The sequence below is a fragment of the Rhinoderma darwinii genome, chromosome 1, assembly GCF_050947455.1.
Source record: "Rhinoderma darwinii isolate aRhiDar2 chromosome 1, aRhiDar2.hap1, whole genome shotgun sequence".
Taxonomy (NCBI): Eukaryota; Metazoa; Chordata; class Amphibia; order Anura; family Rhinodermatidae; genus Rhinoderma; species Rhinoderma darwinii.
In genome coordinates, this window is record NC_134687.1 from 640,674,545 (window position 1) to 640,697,433 (window position 22,889).

General features: G+C 43.2%; 1 protein-coding gene across 1 annotated transcript; it reads right to left on the minus strand.

Moving 5' to 3' along the window:
* Window positions 1-2,570: 2,570 nt before the first annotated feature.
* LOC142694540 (uncharacterized) lies at window positions 2,571-21,984 on the minus strand. Its single transcript, XM_075847612.1, has 9 exons — window positions 21,531-21,984; window positions 17,504-17,667; window positions 16,853-17,026; window positions 16,645-16,768; window positions 8,882-9,018; window positions 8,755-8,833; window positions 8,543-8,640; window positions 8,250-8,364; window positions 2,571-3,522 (listed from the first exon to the last, which is right to left on the minus strand). Exons 2-9 carry the CDS (start codon window positions 17,579-17,581, stop codon window positions 2,630-2,632), a joined length of 1,698 nt encoding a protein of 565 aa, XP_075703727.1. The 5' UTR covers window positions 17,582-17,667; window positions 21,531-21,984; the 3' UTR covers window positions 2,571-2,629.
* Between the last annotated feature and the right edge of the window lie 905 nt (window positions 21,985-22,889).

A 22,889-nucleotide genomic window follows, 5' to 3' on the forward strand; every position in this document is an offset into this window, starting at 1 on the left:
TTGTGTGGGAGTTGAAGTCCTTTCCTCTGTATATGTTAGAGGCTGCTGGTTTGCTCTGACATGAGCGGCCTCCAGACTCACAGAGCCTCAAATCTATTCTGGCAGATTGTCCCTATATTAATTTCACTGCTCCAACATGTTTCACCAGCCTCTTTTACTGGCTCTTCAGGGAGAAAACTGGCAGCATTACAACGGGACAGCTTTGATAATGGAAGTGGCAACCTGATCACAGCATTGCTGCTGCTATATACTCAGACACGCCCCCTCCCTGTATCCAATCAAAAGTGAGAGAGTAACCATGGGGACCAAACAGCGCATCCCCACGGCTCAGAAAACATAAAGGAGCGGTCAGATCTCCTGATCAGGAAATACTGCAGCAGAGTACATTGCAGAGAAATCTTGCAAACCATTTATCCAGTGACCGTATGAGCAGGGACTATAGTTAGATAGTATTAAACCAGTCTCCTAAAACTCACACATTATCTGGACATATTAGATGAATATATGTACACCCTGAGATACTTCACTTGTGTGGGTGACACTCTCAGGTAGAATTGAATGCAGGTCTGTGGATCAACACAAAATAGGGTGGCTGCATTATGCTAATTATGTATAGGGTCTAGACTCCTATTATCTTTCTACACCTCTCAAAAAGCAGCCAAAATGGACATTCTCATTAAGTCCTGCCAGACTAACAGATTTCATCCAGTGGATCAATTTCATCCAGTGCATCCATCTGCATTCTATCTGAAGTATCCTTTTATCCCAGTTACCCTCTTGTACAATTTTTGGGAACAACCTGGATTCCTGTAAATTTGATAGAAGCAGGATTACCCCGATGTACCGTATGGACATGTCGTAAGATTGGTGTATCTCACTCATTTTGGATATCATTGAAGTGATCCCGTATCCTGCGTCTAAATTCACGCTTGGTTTTACCAACATAGTCCATCGGACACTCACATCTAGCCAGGTATACAACCCAAATTACAGTTAAATCTCTGATTTCAAACTATTCACCAGTAGCTGAGCTAGTAAATGTGCGTGAGGGCGATAACTGGTCACAGGCAAGGCATGTTCCACATCTAAACGTCCTCATTGGCTTTCTGGACAGCCAATTATCCTGTGGCTATGATGGGGCATAATGGCTGTTGACTAGGCGACCCCTTAGGCTCTTCCCTCTACAAAAGATAAATTGAGGTCTTGGGCCTAGGATATTACCCAGGTCCTTGGTCATGCAGCAGACTCCCCCAATGTATTTCCAGGATCTTTCTTATTTTTCCATGAGCCTCATCAAAGATCCCAATTACCCTGAACTGTTTATATTCTTGTTCTGTTTTAAGTTTTGAGGATAATAGGGAATTTAGTTCCTTGTCTATAGCCATTTCAAATGCCTCCCGCAAATTGCGATCAGGATATCCCCGAGTTTTAAAACAACTACGGAGATCCTTAGCCTGTCTCTTGAATGTTGAGGTTTTAGAACAGTTCCTCCTGAGGCGGTGTTATTGCCACCTAGGTATACCCTTTTTAAGATCATATGGATGGGAGTACTTTAGATTTTATTTTTTATACACCCTTGTCTTTTTTTGTATGCCACTGTCAAGTTAAATATATTCAATCTAAAAATACTCAATTCGGGCTACATATAGAAAATATATTAAAGATAGTATATATATTTTTTGTAATCATTAACTTTTCCAATACAGTCAAGCTACTATTTTACGATGAACGCTTGAAGTATATATACATTCATTAGCTTACCTGGTGAATTCCGCCCCATTCCAGGTGTGATATAATTAATTTCTTTTCCTTTTTACCAGATATAAATCTTGACAGACTGCATCACAAACAGACATGAGCCATGAATAAGGACAAGAGTGTTGTCCGAAACGCATAGGCTGCTGTCACCACCCCCATGCACTTTGAATCATTTTAACGATTGGAAATAAACTTGGAACACGGTTTCCTTTTAAAATTCTACCAAAGTGCTGGATCATTCCTCTCTTTTTTTCCTGTTAACAGAAGACAATAATTTCTAGCACCAACCTCCTTTTAAGGCAACCATTCTGATCTTATAATTCAATCAGCATGACAGAGTGATATCATCTGCCTTAACGCTTTCTCCGGAGCGATGAGATTACTGAAATTATGTTAGTAGGTCAGTTTGTGACAGGGCTCAAATGCAGTGGAATTGGGTTTTTTGTGATTAAATTAATTTTCATGGCAAGAAATGACTTTGCAATTAATTGCAATTTATCTGATCACTCTTCATAACAATCTAGAGTTAATGCAAATTGCCACAAAAAAAACAAAGCAGCAAACTTTGTGAAAACCAAAATTTGTGTCAGTCTCAAAACTGCTCTAAATGTATGTCCAGCTGTACAGTTTGTGGAAATGCTTGTCCAAAAGTGCTGTATCTACGTTGCAGATATCGGGAAAGGTTAAAGGACGTTTGAATTAATCTCATAAAATTACACATCAGATCGCCAAGGGGTTATTGTCTGTGAACAACCTAATGAGTTAAAAATATTTATTTGCTCTTATAACTATTCCCATATTCCAAACAAAAATAAGGTGTTTTTTTTAAACATTTTTATTTCAATGTAAAACATTTTCCATATATAGAACATCAAAAATACTTCTCTCCTCTGTGAGTTTTCTCATGTTTAACAAGATTTGATTTTTGTGAAAAGCATTTCCCACATTCTAAACATGAAAATGGCTTCTCTCCTGTGTGACTTCTCTCATGTCTAACAAGATGTGATTTATCTCTAAAACATTTCCCACATTCTGGACATGAATATGGCTTCTCTCCTGTGTGAATTCTCTCATGTACAACAAGATGTGATTTATGTATAAAACATTTCCCACATTCTGAACATGAAAATGGCTTCTCTCCTTTTTTACTTCTCTCATGTGAAACAAGATGTGATTTAGCTGTAAAACATTTCCCACATTCTGAACATGAATACGGCTTCTCTCCTGTGTGAATTCTCTCATGTGTAACAAGACTTGATTTTTGTGAAAAACATTTCCCACATTCTGAACATGAATATGGTTTCTCTCCTGCGTGACTTCTCTCATGTATATTAAGATATGATTTTTGTGTAAAGCATTTCCCACATTCTGAACATGAATACGGCTTCTCTCCTGTGTGACTTCTCTCATGTCTAACAACATGTGATTTATCTGTAAAACATTTCCCACATTCTGAACATGAATATGGCTTCTCCCCTGTCTGAATTCTTCTGTGCTTAAGACCTGAGATTTTTGTGAACGGTTTACCACATTGAAACCTTTTACCCCTTTTCTCAGTTGTACTTGTAGTAACAATATGGGATTGGTCAGGAGAATGTTCCTTATGATTAGGGAAATTATATGAAAGATCTGTAGTGTGAAGTCCTGGATGTATATTAAGGATAAGGAGGTTTTCTCCTGAAGACTGCTGCATGATATCTTCATCTTCTACTTCGTAATTTATCGATAACATGAAGCTTCCCTCAGAGTTCTTACTGGCATCTTCTGTAAGGATTAAAAAAGGATTTTGTGATTTTTATATTTTTCAAACCACAAAGTAGATAAATTTATAACAAATTAGGCTGGATTCATATATTTTTTTTTTATAGTCAGTCAGAAGTGGATCCAGCAGGAAGGAAAGGTTTGAGCCATTCCCTTCAAAACCACCACTGTCTTTGGCCCAAAAACTGCACCAAATACTGCCACAAAAAAAACAAATTCCTGATTCCAGCCATATAAATCCTTTAAAAAACACTTTAAATTGACTTTTCATTAAAAAAGTTCTGTTAATCTTATAGTATACCTGATATCTAGCAATTTTGATATTTGCTTTCTTCGAAGTTACTGCCACTAGGTGACTCCTTTTCTATATATTTGCTGTACACCCTCGGTTGTCCTACAAATTCAGTCTCAGAGAAGAGTAGACAGACTGCAGAAAATGGAGATGCGTCTCTGCTCAAGTTCCATGTACTCATAGCCTGCCTGAACACTCATGTAATCCTTGCAGTAGCTGCTTGCATCTCTGACTGCTTGGTTAAAGATTTTTTCCGAAGTCCCAGCATTTCTCTGACTCACATGTGGACTTTGCCCTAGATGTCTAATGTTTGCTGCAAGTATTTCTCAATAATAACTAAAAAACTGCATGTACAAGAATCTCACGTCATGCTAAAAAATTGTCTTTTACAGAGAATTGCAGGAAATTGAAATTTTGCCATGACTTTACAAAAATCACGTGTAATGGGATCACCAGTTGAGTAATTCCCAGAGGGAAGTTTACGAAATTGCTAGGTTAGCGATTCCCCAAAGGCTGTTGGAGACTGTCAGGAATGAGCGTGCAAATAAATCCGTAACCCCAAATCTGTCACAACTCTGATCAACGGAATTTAAGGCTACTCTATGGTTTTCGACAGAGCCCACCACAAGGCAGGTTAGACTTTGCAGCATAGAACCCAGGTTGTTTTAACAGAGTTTGGTGTTGGATAAGAGGTGCAATGCAGGCAATACCAGAGCAGATACCAAGAAGGCCAGAGGGTAAACAGAAAGTCCAAATCACAAAGCTAGTGAATATCAGAGGTCAAAACCAGAGCAGAAAGTCCAAATCAGTAGGCAAAGGGTAATCCAGAGACAAGCCGATGTCCATTTCCAAAAAGAGCAAATAGTCAAAAGGTACAGGGTATAGTCAATAGCTTGATCAAACACCTGGAAACCAATAAAATCACAAGCAAAGAAAACAGAACAAACCCAGATTTAAATACTCCACCTTTCAATCTGATAGGAAGAAAGACAGAGAAGTGGAATAAGCTCAACAACTAAAACCAGAACCGCCTGGAAGCTAGACTAGTAGTCATTGTAATCTTAAAGGGACGGATGTTTCCTAACATCGCGGTAAAATTGTAAAGTTTTGCTTTAATTTGCAAGAATTTTCAAAGCTCCAAAATCGAGTGGAACATCATAACATCGTTGGGGACTGAGGACCATGACTATTTTGAACTTTTTGATAAAAACATAGATGTGCATTTAATATCTATCAATTATAAAGTCCAGGATTCTGGCCTACACCCAGTCACCACTTTTATTACATAAACCTTAACTTGATAAATCAAACATATTTAAAAAACCATAACCTTGTCTGACAATCCCACCTGTCCTCTGCCAACACATTTTACCCTTTAATGCCAATTGGGAATCACTTTATTACAAGAACCTAATATTGACAAAGCACATATCTCTGGCTGAATTCACGGACATGACATTGAGGTCTGTATATCCTAATGGCTGAACAATCACCAGATCTCAATTTTATAGAACATCTTCAGGATGTAGTGGATTATACAGAGTGATGTTATGAATCAGAATCTATAATAAAGGTTTTCGGTACCTTGTTGTATCATTCCACTAAGAATTCAGGCTGTTCTAAGTAGGGATAAACGATGCATGGAAACTTCGATACTGTGCATCCCTAAATGGTTTGATACCATTATTTCATGTATTTCAATACTTAGCTGTGCGGCCTCACAGCTCAGTATTGTAATACATGAATGTATGAGAGCGGGGCTGCGGCTGTGTAATACATGTGTGATACGGCCATTGCCCCGCTCCTGAGTCCTGACAAGTGCGCGCCGTCAGGATGATGCGATGCGGCCAGCGCTGCAGTAATGAGCGGCGGCACTGAAGACAGAACATGGCGGGCGCACTACAAAACACCCCCATGTTGTGTCTCCAGTGCCTGCGCTCATTAGTGCAGCGCCGGCCGCATCTCCTCATGCTGACCGCGCGCGCACTTAGGCTTGGTTCACACGACCATGTTACGTCCGTAATGGACGGAACGTATTTCGGCCGGAAGTCCCGGACCGAACACACTGCAGGGAGCCGGGCTCCTAGCATCATAGTTATGTACGATGCTAGGAGTCCCTGCCTCTCCGTGGAACTACTGTCCCGTACTAAAAACATGATTACAGTACGGGACAGTTGTCCTGCAGCAGGGCAGGGACTCCTAGCATCGTACATAACTATGATGCTAGGAGCCCGGCTCCCTGCAGTGTGTTCGGTCCGGGACTTCCGCCCGAAATACGTTCCGTCCATTACGGACGTAACATGGTCGTGCGAACCCAGCCTTACTGTCAGGAGCGGGGCAATGGCTGTATTACACATCCGCAGCCCCGCTCTATAACGGCAGAGATCAGAGAAACCTCTCATCTCCGCCGCTATTCCCCTGAATGCTGCAATCAAAGTTGACTGCAGCATTCAGGAGAAAATGAGAAGGGGGATGCCCCTGGATCGCGTCACAGGGAATTCCTGTGACGCGATCGAGGGCCATACCATATATGGCCAGACAGCCCAGGGTCCATTGAAGGACCCCAAGGCTGTCTTACCATATTTCCTGTTAGGCAGTTGTTAGGATATACCTCAGTATGCCCTATGTACTATCCTTGCACATTCTAATGTACTGGCATATATCTGATATATGCCAGTACATTAAAGTTTAAAAATAAAGTAAAAACATGAAGTAATATTAAATCTAAAAAAAATACACATACACCTTTTTTTTTTACAATAAACATTAAAATAAGTCTCAATACATAAAACATACACATTCGGTATTGGCGCGGCTATAATAACCTGCACAATAATTTTTTTGCGTCATTTATGATGTGTACGCTGTAAAAAAATAAAATAAAAACTGCTTTCTATCACTTATTGTGAGGCACGAGGTGTGATGAATTTAACCTCCGTGTGCCTCACATTAATAGTAATTAACCCCATCATGTGCCTCACACATTAACCCATTATGACTGAGAAACATGATGGGGTTAATTACTATTAATGTGAGGCACATTCATCATCACACTTCGCGCCTCACATCAGAAAATTGAAGACATTTTTTTATTACTGTTGGCAAAGTATCGTTTTGGTATCGAAATCGCAATACTACATGAAGTATCGGTATCGAAGTCCAAATTCTGGTATCGTGACAACCCTAGTTCTAAGAGGAAAGAGGGTCCTATCAAGTACTAATAAGGTGGACCTAGTGAAGTGATCATCACTGAAACATCTTTGTATGTACAATAATTACATGTGAAATACGAGCTTCCTAATAATCATGGATCTGGAAGATTGGATTACCAAAAAAAGAAAAACAAATCCCCTTGTGATTTGTGTGCAGAGTTGTCATGGGGACCTTGTGTGTTTTCTAATACTTCCACAATTCTTGTTCCCAGCCGCATATTAAATATAGAACTATAATAAAGATCTTTTTTTCTCAGCGGTTATTATTTGGTGGACTTGTAATAGAAGAACCACATAAAATTAAAAAAGTACCAAAATTTATGTTTTTTGTTGTTGACTAGAACAAAATTATGTTTAACCCTTTCCCGCAAAATTTAAGTCATTGGCGATATGTAGTTCCTCCACAATCTACTGACATTTGTAAATTCAGATGCTTCAGATTTAATACAGAAACTTCTGCAGATGAGACTCATGTCAATAGAATAGTTTCCGTGCATGAATTTCTGCGAGCCTCATACAGATGAATGGAAAAAGTCGCAGAAATTTCTGCAACAAATTTGCGTGTCAATTCTTGACTTGTAAAAAACACAATGAATTTCATGTGTGTTTTACAAACGTCTCATCTGGAGTTTTTTGTTTTTGTTTTCTTTATTTGTACATTTGGAACATATTCTTTTCTGCCGTTTTTCTGGTTCTATAGAGAAGCATGCTGCGTTTTGAAAAAATGCCACGGACGCAAAACATCCACCGAAAGGGCAGAAAAAAAAACAATTAAAAAAACACCCATTGTGTGAAGTGCATTTTAGATTTTACTATAAACGGTCATGTAACATCTGCCTGCAGCGTTCTTGGTTATTAAAAAAAAGGCAGGAAAAACGCTACAACAAAACGACACTGTGAGGATAGTTTCACACACAGCGCAAGGCTGGAAAAGTCAACAAGAGCCGCCTATCAGCATTGATCTCGCTGCGCAAGTGTTTAAACTGAGTTCTCTCAGATCCCGGCTGTTAATCGCAGCTAGTGCCCCCCCAAAATCTGATGCTAAGCCTAGTGCATGACCAGATTCATAGAACACCTTGTAGAGAACTTCTATGTGCAGTCACAGCTCCCTCAGGTCCTGCACTAAGTATAATACATTGTCTGAAGTGTTACTGTAATGTAGAACTAAGGAGGAACCCCACCTTAACAAACCTCCCAATTCACTTTCTAAATTCATTATTACTGACCTGTGGTAACACCTCCTGGAATTTCCTCCTCCACTTCACTCTTACATGGTTGATCGCCCCTCACCCGCTCTTCTTCTGCTTCATCCTCCTCTTTAATATTCGTCAGATCTTCCCCCTGATTTCACATATGTAACAATTCAGTACAATACAGCAGAGAGTGCGAAGAATTTAACAGATCAACATAAGAAACCACCAAAATCTATGATCACATCTATGACCACATCTATGACCGCAGGACCAAAAAGCTCCGCACACCCCTATATAGATCTGGTATACGGCTCAGCTTCATCTACCTGATGATCCTCTGGGACATTGTGATTTTCCTCTGGACAGTCCTGGGAATACAGAGGACTGGGACATCTCTCTGGTGGATTTCTCCTACTGGATCCGTCTGTAGGAAACATAGTGACGGAAAAGATTCTTTACATGTGATGATGAGAGTAATATCTAGGTGACCCTCAAAACAGGTTTTTTTTTACAACTAATTGAAGTCTCCCCTCCTTACACTGCTGATCAGCCATTACATCCGTCTTCTCTTCTGCTTCATCTTTAACCTCAACCTTAATATCGATCATGTTTTCGGCCTAAACAAACAAGAAAAAAATATATAGCATGAACTACGGGTTAATTACTTTATGGTCATATTTTGATGAGACTTTGGCACCATCTACCTGATGATTCTCTGGGACATTGTGATTTTCCTCTGGACAGTCCTGGGAATACAGAGGACTGGGACATCTCTCTGGTGGATTTCTCCTACTGGATCCATCTGCAGGAAACACACAGTGGCTGAATACATGACTACTGTATATCTGTCTATAGATCACACACTTCTCTCTACACTTCTATGTTTATTTATCAGAGCCGAAATTACAATGTTGTGCGTCTCACCACCTGCATCGCGGTCCCATTGCTTTGTAAGAGTGAATGGTGGGGAACCAATGGCTTTCTGCTCCGCCATAATACACAATTGCCTTTGCAGCCTAAGGATGTGAGTAAACTTGAAATATATTAATATAAAAACCCTGTGCCAAACAAAAAAAGAGTACCACGTTGTTGCCCTGGAACAATGACAAAATCAAAATTTCATGAGAGGGAACCCACAGTCAGACAAAGTACCTGTAGTAAGGAAAACAACTACTCCAAGTTTCCTCTCTACAAGGGATGGGAAACCACTGAGGTGTTGGAGGAAGCTCTACGGTAATATAAACCCGTTTCCTTTTTCTAGTGCGGTTATTGCGATATGGGAAATATATATACACATTTACCGGTAATTGGTTTTCTGTGAGACCATGACAGCAGCATGATTGAGACGACCCACACTGTCCTCCTCCATATACATTATACACTGATCAGCCGTAACATTAAAACCACTGACAGGTAAAGTGAAGAACATTGATGATCTCGTGACAAATGGCGTCTGACAAGGGGGGGATATTAGACAGCAAGTGAACAGTCAGTTCTTTTACCCCTTCCCGACATTTGACGTATGGGTACGCCGTGGAAAGTTAGTGCTTCCCGCATTTTGCCCTATCCATATGCCAAATGCTTGGTGCCATCATCGCCGGATGTCAGCGGTATCTTACAGCTGACATCCAGGTGTTATGGCGGGGACCGGAATTAGCTTCGATCCCGGCCATTAACCCCTTAAATTCAGTGCTCAAACGCGATCACTGCATTTAAGGTGTTTGCAGCTCATCGAAACCCCAGCAATTAAATTGCCTGGGTACTGGTGGCTGCAATGGCAAACAGAGGCCTAATAATGGCCTCCCAGTCTGCCTAGCACAGAAAACTTCCAGCCCCCGCCCGGGGGTGGAGCCTGAACGGCTTCCGTTGCCGCCGGCAAGATGGCGCCGGCTCAGGAGCTGATCCGGCGTCATCAGCGGTGGAAGTCAGCTGTATGTTATAGCTGACATCCCCCTGTAACGGCAGGAACTGGAGCTAGCCCCGATCCCTGCCATTAACCCCTTCGATGCAGCGATCGAAAGCGATCGCTGCATATTAGCGGTTGCTAGCAGATCGCCAGCCCTCACAGGCAATCAGGACTGGCGACTGCTGCTATGGCGACAGGAGACACAATGGCCTCCTGCTCTGCCACTACGGAAGCCGAATAAGCTACGCCGGGAGGCGAAGCCTAATCGGCTTGCTGTCAGTGAATAACGGACAGATCTAATACATTGCACTGCGTAGGTAGCGCAATGTGTTAGAAAAAAAAATATCTGACAGTTGGACCTTCAAGTCCCCTAGTGGGACTTGAAAACAAGTGTAAAAAAAAAGAAATTAAAAAAAAAGAAAAAAAAAAGTGAAAAAAATAAGTTTGATAACATAATAAAAGTTTCAAGTAATAAGATAAAACACAATCCCCCTGTTCCCTTATCAAGTCCTTTATTATTGAAAAAAATAATAAACCATATGTATTTGGTATCGCCGCGACCGTAACGACCTGAGGTATAAAAATATTATATTATTTATTACATGCGCTGAACAGCGTAAAAAACTATGCCAGAGTTTGTTTTTTGGTCACTTTGCCCTACAAATATTGGAATAAAAAGTGATCAAAAAGTCGCACGTATCCAAAAATGGTACCTATAAAAACTATAACTCGTCTCGCAAAAAACAAGCCCTCATACAGCCCCGTCAACGAAAAAGTTAAAAAGTTATGGTTCTCACAACTTGGCGACAGAAAAAATACATTGTTTTTACAAAAGTAATTTTATTGTGCAAAACGTTGTAAAACATAAAAACGTGCTATAAATTAGTTATCGCCGGAATCGGACTGACCCGCAAAATAAAGCTAACATGTAATTTATAACGCGTGGTGAACGCTGTATAAAAAAAACAAAAAAAAAAACTATGCCAGAATTGCGGTTTTTTGGTTATCTGGCCTCTCAAAAAATAGGATAAAAGGTGATCAAAAAGTCGCATGTACCCCAAAATGTTACCAATAAAAACTACAGCTCGTCCCGCAAAAAAACAGCCCTCATATCACTACGTCCATGAAAACATAAAATTAGTTAAGGCTCCAATAAGTCAGGAAATAAAAAATATGCAGTTGTGCAGCCCGAGGGGAACATTTCTTCTGTTTCAAGAGGCGATTTATCAAGACCCTAAAATTAGGGAACCAGGAAGGGGAGGGCCCAAACATATCTGCTGGAAGCGACGCTGCCCGTATTATACCAGGGCAACACTTCGCACCTTTGCAGTTTGGGGAATTTTGCTGGGGATTGTGGACCAAAAGGGGGATAAGAAAGGACATTTATCACTGGCCTGTGCAGAAAGGATTGCTTCAGAGCATAACACACATCTATGGATGATTTTATTGTTTTTTTTACCCCATTATTATAACACCTGACTATGCCCCTGATATATTCTGCCCAGCTTACATGTACCCCCACATTATAAACGGAAACAACAGCAATACTCAAACAAATCTACTACCAAGAAAAATCCGCTCTCCAAAAGCCAAATGGCGCTCCCTCCCCTCTGAACCCTACAGCGTGCCCAAACCGCAGTTTACTTCCACATACAAGGCATCGTCATACCCGGGAGAACCATTTTAACAATTTTTGGGGTGTGTGTCTCCAGTGGCATAAGCTGGGCATGACATATTTTGCCACTAAAATGGCATATCTAGGGAAAAATATAAATTTTTCATTTGCACCATCCGCAGCGCATTCATTTATGGAAAAGACCTGTGGGGTGAAAATACTCACTACACCCCTTAATAAATGCCTTGAGGGGTGTACTTTCCAAAATGGGGTCACTTTCTTTTTATTATTTCACATCTGAGCCTCTGCAATTGTGAACCAGTACTTTGTAAATCGCCAAATTAGGCCTCAATTTTACATGGTACTCTTTCACTCCTGAGCCTGGTCGAATGTCCAGGCAAAAGATTAGGATCACACGTAGGGTGTTTCTAAAACCGGGAATCACTGCATTATAATTAGAGAGCTGTCTTGTTATGGTGGCACAAGCTGGAAACCAATCCAGCAAAATCTGAACTCCAAATGGCGCTCCTTCCCTTCTGAGCCCTGCCGTGTGCTCAAACAGCAGTTTATGACCACATATGGGGCATTGCTGTACTCGGGAGAAATTGCTTTGCAACTGTTGAGGTTCTTTTTTTCCTTTATTTGTTGAGAAAATGAAAAATTTGAAGCTAAATCTACGTCTTATTGAAGAAAAAGGATTGTTTTTATTTTCACTGCCCAATTCTAATAAATTCTATGAAACACCTGTGGGGTCAAAATGCTCACTACACCCGTAGATGAATTCCTCAAGGGGTGTAGTTTTCTAAATGGAGTCTCTTTTTGGGCGTTTTCATTGTTTTGTCCCCTCAGGGGCTTTGCAAATGCGACATTGCCTCCGCAAACTATTCCTGCTAAATGTGACCTCCAAAAGCCAAATAGCGCTCTTTCCCTTCTAAGCCCTGCCGTGGGTCTAAACAGCCGTTTATTACCACATGTGGGGTATTGTTTTATTCGGTAGAAATAGCTTTACAAATTTTTAACAGCTTTTTCTCCTTCAATCCTTGTGGAAATGAGAAAAAATTAGCTAAACCTACATTTTCTTCGAAAAAAATTTTGATTTCCATTTTCACGACCTACTTCCAATAATTTCTGCAAAAACCTGTGGGGTCAAAACACTCATTATACCCCTAGATAATTTCCTTGAGGTGTGTAGTTCCCCAAATGGGGTCACTTTTGGGGGATTTCCACGGTTTTGGCACCGCAGGAGCCCTTCAAACCTGACATGGTGCCTAAAATATATTCTAATAAAAATAAGGCCCCAAAATCCACTAGGTGCTACTTTGCTTTTGAGGCCTGTTCTTCAGTCCATTACCGCACTAGGGCCACATGTGGTATATTTTTAAAAACTGCAGAATCTGGGCAATAAATATGGAGTTACAATTTTCTGGTAAAACTTTCTGTGTTACAAAAAACATGGATTAAATAAGAATTTCTGCAAAAAAAACAAACAAAATTTGTACATTTCACCTCTACATTGCTTTAATTCCTGTGAAAAGTCTAAAGGGTTAAGAAACTTTCTAAATGCGGTTTTAAAGACTTTGAGGGGTGCAGTTTTTAAAATGGGGTGACTTATTGGGGGTTTCTAATATATAAGGCACTCAAAGCCACGTCACAACTGAACTGGCCCCTGCAAAAATAGCCTTTTGAAATTTTCATGAAAATGTGAGAAATTGCTGCTAAAGTTCAAAGCCTTGTAACGTCCTAGAAAAATAAAAGTATGTTGAAAAAACGATGCCAAACTAAAGTAGACATATGGGGGATGTTAATTAGCAACAATTTTGTGTGGTATAACTGCCTGTCTTACAAGCAGATACATTTAAGTTGAGAAAAAAAAAATTCGATAACATTTTGTGTTTTTCACAATTCGAGCAAATTTTGCCAGTAACAAAGTCCAATGTGTCACGAGAAAACAATCTCAGAATCGCTTGGATAGGTGAAAGCATTTCGACGTTATTACCACATAAAGTGAAACATGTCAGAATTGAAAAATGAGGCTCTGTCAGGAAGGTCAAAAGTGGCTAAAGAGGGAAGGGGTTAAGTTAATGTGCTTTAAACATGGAGAAGTGTAAAATGACAAGGGCCAAATTGGTCAGATTATCCCCAAAAACTGCCAGTCTTGTGGGGTGTTTCTGTTATGTAAAGCTTCTTACGTACTAAAAAGTGCTCTGAGGAAGGACAACCAGTGTACCGGCAACAGGGTGAATGGCGGTCAAGACTCATTAATGTGTGTGGGGAGCTCATCTGGTCCCAACCCACAGAAGAGTTACTGTACGACAAATTACTGAAAAAGTCACTACTGGCTATAATAGAAAAATGTCAGAACTAGGGATGCGCGATGCATCTAAACTTCTATACTGTTTCGATACTGTGCATCCCCAAACGGTTCGATACCGCTATTTCACGTATTTTGATACTTAGCTGTGCGGCCGAACAGCGAAGTATAGTAACACATGAATGTATGACAGCGGGGTTGCGGCTGTGTGATACAGTCATTGCCCCGCTCCTGAGTCCTAACAAGTGTGCGCCGTCAGGATGATGCGATGTGGCCGGCGCTGCACTAATGAGCGGCGGCACTGAAAACAGAACATGGCGGGCGCACTGCAAAACACCCCCATGTTCTGTCTTCAGTGCCTGTGCTCATTAGTGCAGCGCCGGCCGCATCTCCTCATGCTGACCGCACGCACTTACTGTCAGGAACGGGGCAATGGCTGTGTACACAACCACAGCCCCGCTCTATAATGGCGGAGATCAGAGAAACCTCTCATCTCCACCACTATTCCCCTGAATGCTGCGATCAAAGCTGACTGCAGCATTCAGTAGAAAATGAGAAGCGGGAATGCCCCTGGATCGCGTCACAGGGAAATCCTGTGACGCGATCGAGGGCCATACCATATATGGCCAGACAGCCCAGGGTGCATTGAAGGACCCTAGGGCTGTCTTACCATATTTCCTGTTAGGATAAACCTCAGTATGCCCTAACAACTGCCTATGTACTATCAGTACGCAGGCTAATGTACTGGCATATAGATATGTGACAGTACATTAAAGTTTAAAAATAAAGTAAAAACAAAGTAATATTAAATACATACACCTTTTTTACAATAAACATTAAAATAAAGTCTCAATACATAAAATATACACATATTCGGAATTGGCGCGGCCGTCATAACCTGTACAACAATTTTTTTGCATCATTTATGATGGGTACGCTATAAAAAAATAAACACTGCTTTCTTTCACTTATTGTGAGGCGCGAGGTGCGATGAATTTAACCTCCATGTTCCTCACATTAATAGTAATTAACCCCATCATGTACCTTACACATTAACCCATTATAACTGAGAAACATGATGGGATTAATTACTATTAATGTGAGGCACATTCAAAATTCATCATCACACCAAGCCCATCACATCAGAAAACGGAAGAACTTTTTTTTTTTTATTATTGTTGGCAAAGTATCGAATTGGTATCGAAATCGCAATACTACATGAAGTATCGGTATCGAAGTCCAAATTCTGGTATCGTGACATCCCTAGTCAGAACAAGCAGATCATCGCAGCTTACTGCATATGGAGCTGTGTAGCTGCAGACCAGTCAGACCGCCCATGCGGACACCTGTCCAACACCAAAAGTGCCTACAATAGGCAGTATCAGAACTGGGCAATGGAAGAAGGTGGCCTGGTGCGATAAATCCTGCTTTATTTTACATCATGTGGAGGGCTGGGTGCGTCGCTTACATGGGAAAGAGATGGCAGCAGGATGCATTATGGGAAGAAGACAAGCTGGCGGAGGCAGTGTGATGATCTGGGCAACGTTCTGCTGGTCCTGGCACTTATGTAAATGTGACACGTACCACCTACATAAACATTGCTGCAGACAAGTACCCCCCTTATGGCAGCGTTATTCCGAACGGCAGTGCCCTCTTTCAGAATGATAATGCCCCCGCCAGAGCAAATATTGATCAGGAATGGTTTTAGGAGTTGACTTGGCTCCAAATACCCCAGATCTTAGTCTGATCGATCACCTGTAGGATGTGCTGGAAAAATAAGTCGGATTCATGGAGGCCGCACCTCACAACGTACAGGACTTGAAGGATCTGCTAACGTCTTGTGCCAGATACCATGGAGATGCCACGTCTCCATGGGTCGGAGCTGTTTTGGCAGCACAAGGGCAACCTACATTATATTAGGGAGGTGGTTTTAATATTAGCGCTGATCGGGATAGACAGAGAGAGACATTTTATATAGTTACATAGTTAGTGGGTTAAATAAGGTCTAAGTCCATCAAGTTTAAACTTTTTAGGCCTCATGCACACGACCGAAGCCATGTGCACGGCCGTGATTTTCGAGTCGGCCGGCAGCGGACTGTCAGCTGCGAGCCGCCCGCAAATCATGGGCCATAAACATGGCCGCTATTATTTTCAAAGAGCCCGACCCGCAGAACACGGGCGTAATAAGACATGTATGTTCTTTCTGCGGTGCGGGCTCCTGGGCCATGCACGGACCATAAAAACTACTAATTACACTCCTCATGTTGTAGAGATTATAAGAGCAGCACAGATCAGTCACTGGTTATATAAGACTATGTTCACACATGGAGAAATGGTTGCAGAAATTTCTGTGATTGTCCAACTCAAGTGACTGTGGTTAGTAAAAATTCATGTACCTGCTGCAGAAACAATAACATTCAGTTATATGGAAACTTCTATAACAAATTTGTGACCATTCCCTAGTGCAGCACTGCAGCAAAGCAAGGAACGTGTGATCGGAGATCAGGAATCATATGTCTGTGTATACTGCACATGATGAAATTAACACTTCAACAAAAAAAATAATAAATATATAAATTATGTATCTATATCTCACCTTGTGATGTGCGCGGCCGGTAGTTCTCCATCATGACCTCCTCGTACAGATCCTTGTGTCCTTCTAGATACTCCCACTCCTCCATGGAGAGATAGACAGTGACATCCTGACACCTTATAGGAACCTGACACACACAATGATACAGTCATCACCCAGACACCTCCAGTGCTGTTACTGTAGAATTTCCCAGCATTCCCAGCATTGTCACCTCTCCAGTCAGCAGCTCAGTCATCTTGTAGATCAGGTCTAAGATCTTCTTCTCATGTATCCGGGAGTGAGGGGCAGGCTCTGTGATGGGGCTCTGACTACTGCTCCATCCTCCTGACTCATGGATGATGGGAGTCGTACAGTCACCCGATGTCTTCTTCACTATTGTGTACTCCTGTGTATGGAGAGAGACGCTTAGAGAACTGAGCACAGTATTCCCCCCCTCAGTAGAAAGAGGGAGATTGTAACCCCGCTGTATAGAGCTCTAGTGACCCCACATCTGTAATACTGGAGACCTCACCTACAAAAACACATTGAGAAAATAGAATGAGGCCAAAACTAAAAAGGAAATAATATTGGGGGGACTAGATGGACCATGTGCTCTCCTCCTGCCGTCATCTTCTATGTTTCTATATAGAGGTCATCCTGATCCTCCTGGTTCCTGGTCATTCTCATTGCTCTACAACATTACTATTGCTGCATTGGTGACATGACACATAACTGACCATATTGGTGGCTGATCTTCAGCTTCTTGACGTCACTTGGATGGTCTGGACGCTGTTATACAGGACACTGGATTTTTCCTATTACTTCCTATTATGTATTGTCCCTTCCCTATGGGTGACTTGTTCTATAATGTAGAAAAGTTTACCTCTCCGCTCAACAGGTAGATGATCTCCAAGGTGAAGTCTAATATTCTTCTGCTCATCTCATTCCTGTCCTCGTCCATCCTTGGTGGGTCATTCAGAAGAAGGAACGTTGTGGAGGAGAAGATGACAAAACTGGAGGAACTGGAGGATCTAGTACTGCAGACGTCTTTATGAAGAAAGGAGACGATGGAAATCATACAGGGGACAACATCATGTGTGACATACAGAACCACACTTATTGATCATTGAGAGGAACATCTTCTCAGAGCCGTCACACATGGAATAAAGGGGTATTCCCAACACGGACATTTCTCCCCAGGATATGCAGAAATGTCTGATGGATGCGGCTCCACCTCTGGCCGTGCTCGGCTGTTTCTGGAACTCCTATACAAGTGAATGGAGAGAGTCGTGCACATGTGTGGTCACCTCTCCATTCATTCTCCACCTGGATGTAGTCATCACCTCACCAGGCGGGTCGGGGGACACCCGTTCTCCACATAGAGGTGGGACCCCCATATATCAGACATTTATGGCACATCTCTCAGGTGAGAAGAGTAAAATTAAGACATTTTCCCCCCAGACAATGAAGACCTGACTCCTGACAACCTGACACATGGCGGATACTGGGGAGACATTGCTGACATCTCACAAGACGTGGTTTTTAGGTAAAGTGTTTAGTCATGTACAAAAAATAAACATCATAAAAAAATAAACGCCATTAGCTCTAAAAACACAAATGTAATAAAAAGTGACTAAAAACTACAGTTAGTCCCACAAAAAAGAAACAAGCTCTCACTCGGCTCCATCCACGGAAAAATAAAAAAGTTCTGGCTCTCGGAATTTGGGGAAACAAAACACATTTTTTAAACAATTCGTTTTTCTTTGTAAATGTCGCACATCATGAAAAACTATAGAAATTTGGTATCACCGTAATAGTAATGACCGCAGAAAAAAAAAAAAAATTATCATGACGTCTTTACCACACAAAAAAAATCAATAGAGGAATCACAGGTTTTTCCCATTTCACCCCACATAGAAGTTTTGCAGTTGCAGTGACATTATGTGATACTTTATATGACGCCCTGAAAAACTACAACTCCTCCCGCAGAATCTAATCCTCGCACCGCCGCACTGACAGGAAAACAAAAAAGTTATAGATCTGATAAGACAGGAGAGGGGAAAAACGAAAACTGGCCTGGTGGTTAAAGGGTTAACCTGCGGTGCGGATTATAAACACGCAGGATATCGGATTTATACCGCGGATTCGCTGCGCATTTGTTGCATTAAGTTCAATGGAAAGTCAAGTTCCGCAAGAAACGCCATTGTTCCCAGAATCCTCTGCGGCTCCACCGCGTGTTCACAGCAACGCTGCAGGTTACACACATATATATAAAAAAAAAAAAAAGGCGTCATGTGACCCATGCAGCCAATCACAGGCTGGAGAGTTCACACGTCATTATAGGGGTCACCTGGACACAGCTGGAAGAGAAGGCATACCTCCCAACGTCCCGATTCCGGCGGGACAGTCCCGGTTTCTCACCGCTGTCCCGCCCGGTCTTCAAAATGTCCGGCTGGGCGCTGCCTCAAAACAGCTGATCGCTGCTGACTGAAGCAGCGATCAGAAGAAGGCAGGAGTCTTGCGACGGTGTTCTCCCTGGGATCGATGCCGGCCCGGGAATGGACCAGTCCAGTCACCTGACCTGTCATCTGAACTCACCGGTCAGGTGACTGGACTGGTCCACTCCCGGGCTGGCATCAACACCAGTGAGAACGCCGCTGCAAGACTCCTGCCTTCTGACGGTGAGTGAAAGCAGAGTGCATGTGAGGAGGAGGGTCTTTTTTTGCTCCCCGTAGGAGTCGGAATCCCCAATCCCCGGCGGGGATTGGGAATTCCTCTACAGGAGAAGTGAGTGACTACACTGTCCATATATGGACACAGCGACGTCACTCACTTCTGAAGCGGAATCCCCGACCCCGTGGCCGGGGATTCCGCTACAGGAGAAGTGAGTGACTACACTGTCCATATATGGACACAGCGACGTCACTCACTTCTGAAGCGGAATTCCCGACCCTGTGGCCGGGGATTGCTCTCCAGGAGAAGTCAGTGACTACACTGTCCATATATGGACATTGAAGTCATTGACTTCTCCTGGAAGGGGGGGGGATGAGTGCAACTTACAGGGGGCTGTGTGGCATTACCTGCCAGGGGGGAAGGGTGGCATTACCTGCCAGGGGGGCTGTGTGTGGCGCGCTCTCTACAGGGGGGCTGTGTGTGGCGCGCTCTCTACAGGGGGGCTGTGTGTGGCGCGCTCTCTACAGGGGGGCTGTGTGTGGCGCGCTCTCTACAGGGGGGCTGTGTGGCGCGCTCTCTACAGGGGGGCTGTGTGGCGCGCTCTCTACAGGGGGCTGTGTGTGGAGCTATGTACAGGGGGCTGTGTGTGGAGCTATCTACAGGGGGGCTGTGTGTGGAGCTATCTACAGGGGGGCTGTGTGTGTGTGTGTGGAGCTATCTACAGGGGGGCTGTGTGTGGAGCTATCTACAGGGGGCTGTGTGTGGAGCTATCTACAGGGGGCTGTGTGTGGCGCTATGTACAGGGGGCTGTGTGTGGAGCTATCTACAGGGGGGCTGTGTGTGGAGCTATCTACAGGGGGGCTGTGTGTGGAGCTATCTACAGGGGGCTGTGTGTGGAGCTATGTACAGGGGGGCTGTGTGTGGAGCTATGTACAGGGGGGCTGTGTGTGGAGCTATGTACAGGGGGCTGTGTGTGGAGCTATGTACAGGGGGCTGTGTGTGGAGCTATCTACAGAGGGCTGTGTGTGGAGCTATCTACAGGGGGCTGTGTGTGGAGCTATCTACAGGGGGCTGTGTGTGGAGCTATCTACAGGGGGGCTGTGTGTGGAGCTATGTACAGGGGGGCTGTGTGTGGAGCTATGTACAGGGGGCTGTGTGTGGCGCTATCTACAGGGGGCTGTGTGTGGAGCTATCTACAGGGGGCTGTGTGTGGCGCGCTATCTACAGGGGGCTGTGTGTGGAGCTATCTACAGGGGGGCTTTGTGTGGAGCTATCTACAGGGGGCTGTGTGTGGAGCTATCTACAGGGGGCTGTGTGTGGCGCTATCTACAGGGGGCTGTGTGTGGCGCTATCTACAGGGGGCTGTGTGTGGAGCTATGTACAGGGGGGCTGTGTGTGGAGCTATGTACAGGGGGGCTGTGTGTGGCGCTATCTACAGGGGGCTGTGTGTGGAGCTATGTACAGGGGGGCTGTGTGTGGAGCTGTCTACAGAGGGGCTCTGGTGGATGATTTTTCTATTGACCGGTAGCAGAGTTATACAAGTGGAAAAAAAAATCCCCATCATGTAACTCTGCTACCTGTCAATTGAAAATTCATCAACCACAGGGTCTCCCTCTTGACTTTCATTGTTCTCAGCCTTTTGGTTTGTCCTGCAGCTGCTGCCGCCGTGATGAGGAAATGTTATACCAAAGATAGGAAAAGTAACATAAAGACGACATAACCGGATCCATAATATCTGTGATATCCAGACAGTCATACAATTCAAATGTTGGGAGGTATGGAAGGGACGTGTTGCTATGGTAACGCTCGGAGAGGTGAGGATCGGCCTTGTTGTATTTCTGTAGTAGATATTCGGGAGGATTATACGTCCACCATTTGGGGTGAATATTCGGGGTGATTTCCTTGTGTGTTGTGGGTCGTATTCGCTACGTGTGAACATTCCCTTAAACCGCACGGTGAACGACATTAACAAGAAATGTATAAAAGTCAGTGAATAAGTTGTAAGTAGCGAATATTATGTCATTACAAAACACGACTCGTCCCACAAAACACCCGACCACTACAAAGACCAGAAATAACCACTTACCCCAAAGAGGCCGGCACTGGAGGGGTTAAATCCCTGCTCAGTCTGGGTGTGAGTCCAGTGGGCGGGGTCACTCAATGATTGACAGCTCTCTGTATACTCATACAGGGGTGACTGATAACAGTGAGAACACCCGACCAGCGCTGCTTCCTACCTATTACACGGCAATAGCGGAACGATCTGTGTTGACCTTACCACCACGTGACCGGGACAGGAGGGGCGGAGCTTAGTAGTGGAGAGGCGGTAGATGAAGGACATGTGATGAATTCAAGATCACGTGACCTCTGCATCAGGGGGCGGAGTTTAGAAGTGCAGAGAATGAGCGATGTATGAAGGACCTGTGAAGAATTCAAGATCACGTGATCGCTACATCAAGGGGCGGAGCTTAGGAGCGGAAAGAATGAGCGATGTATGAAGGACCTGTGATGATTATCACGTGACATCAGGGGACATGAGGATCATGTGACCGATGGAGTTATCGGAGCTAATCAGTGCAAAATATAATAGGTTGTGGCTAAAGGACCTGCGATGACGTCACCCCAATGTCACGGGGCAAGAGCGGCGAAGCTGATCAGTGGAGAAGAGAAGTGGGGGATGAAGAACCTGTGATGTTGATCACGTGACATGAGGGGCGGTGCTCTGTGAGGGGGCGGGGCTCCTGTGCTATGTGGAGAGGTGATTGATTCAATGTTTTCTTCCACAGTTTGTCAGCAAATGATGGGAGTTGAAATTCTCTCTTATACCCCTCCCTGTAACGTCCTCTGATATAAAATGGACGTGCTGGGAGTTGTAGTTCTCTTATATTTTTCCCTGTTATATCCTCTGATATCTCATAATAACGCCCTGGATATGCTGGTAGTTTTAGTTCTCTCTTATATGCCACCCTGTAGTGTCCTTTGATTTCACATAATACCAGCTGGACATGCTGGGAGTTGTAGTCCTCTTATTCCTCCTCCCTGTAATGTTCTCTGATATCCTATAACAGCCTGTACATGCTGGGAGTGGTAGTTCTCTCTTAAACGTCTTCCCGGTAATGTCCTCTGATATCCCATAGTAACAGCCTGGACATGCTGGGAGTTGTAGTCCTCTTCTCATACCTCCTCCATGTAACAGCCTCTAATATCCCATAGTAACTAGCTGGACATGCTGGGAGTTGTAGTTCTCTCTTCATATACTGCTCCAGGTAATGTCCTCTGATATCCCATAATAGCAGGCGGGACATGCTGGAAATTGTAGTCCTGTCATATACTCCTCCATTTAATGTTCTCTGATAACACATAACAGCCTGGACATGCTGGGAGTTGTAGTTCTCTCTTATACCTCTCCCTGTAATGTCCTCTAATATCACATAATACAAGTCTGGGCATGCTGGGTGTAGTAGTTCACTCCTCTTATACTTCCTCCCTGTAATGTTCTCTGATATCCTATAATAACAGCCTGGACATGTTGGGAGTTGTAGTTCTCACCTCTTATACCTCCTACCTGTAATGTCCTCTGATATCACATAATAACA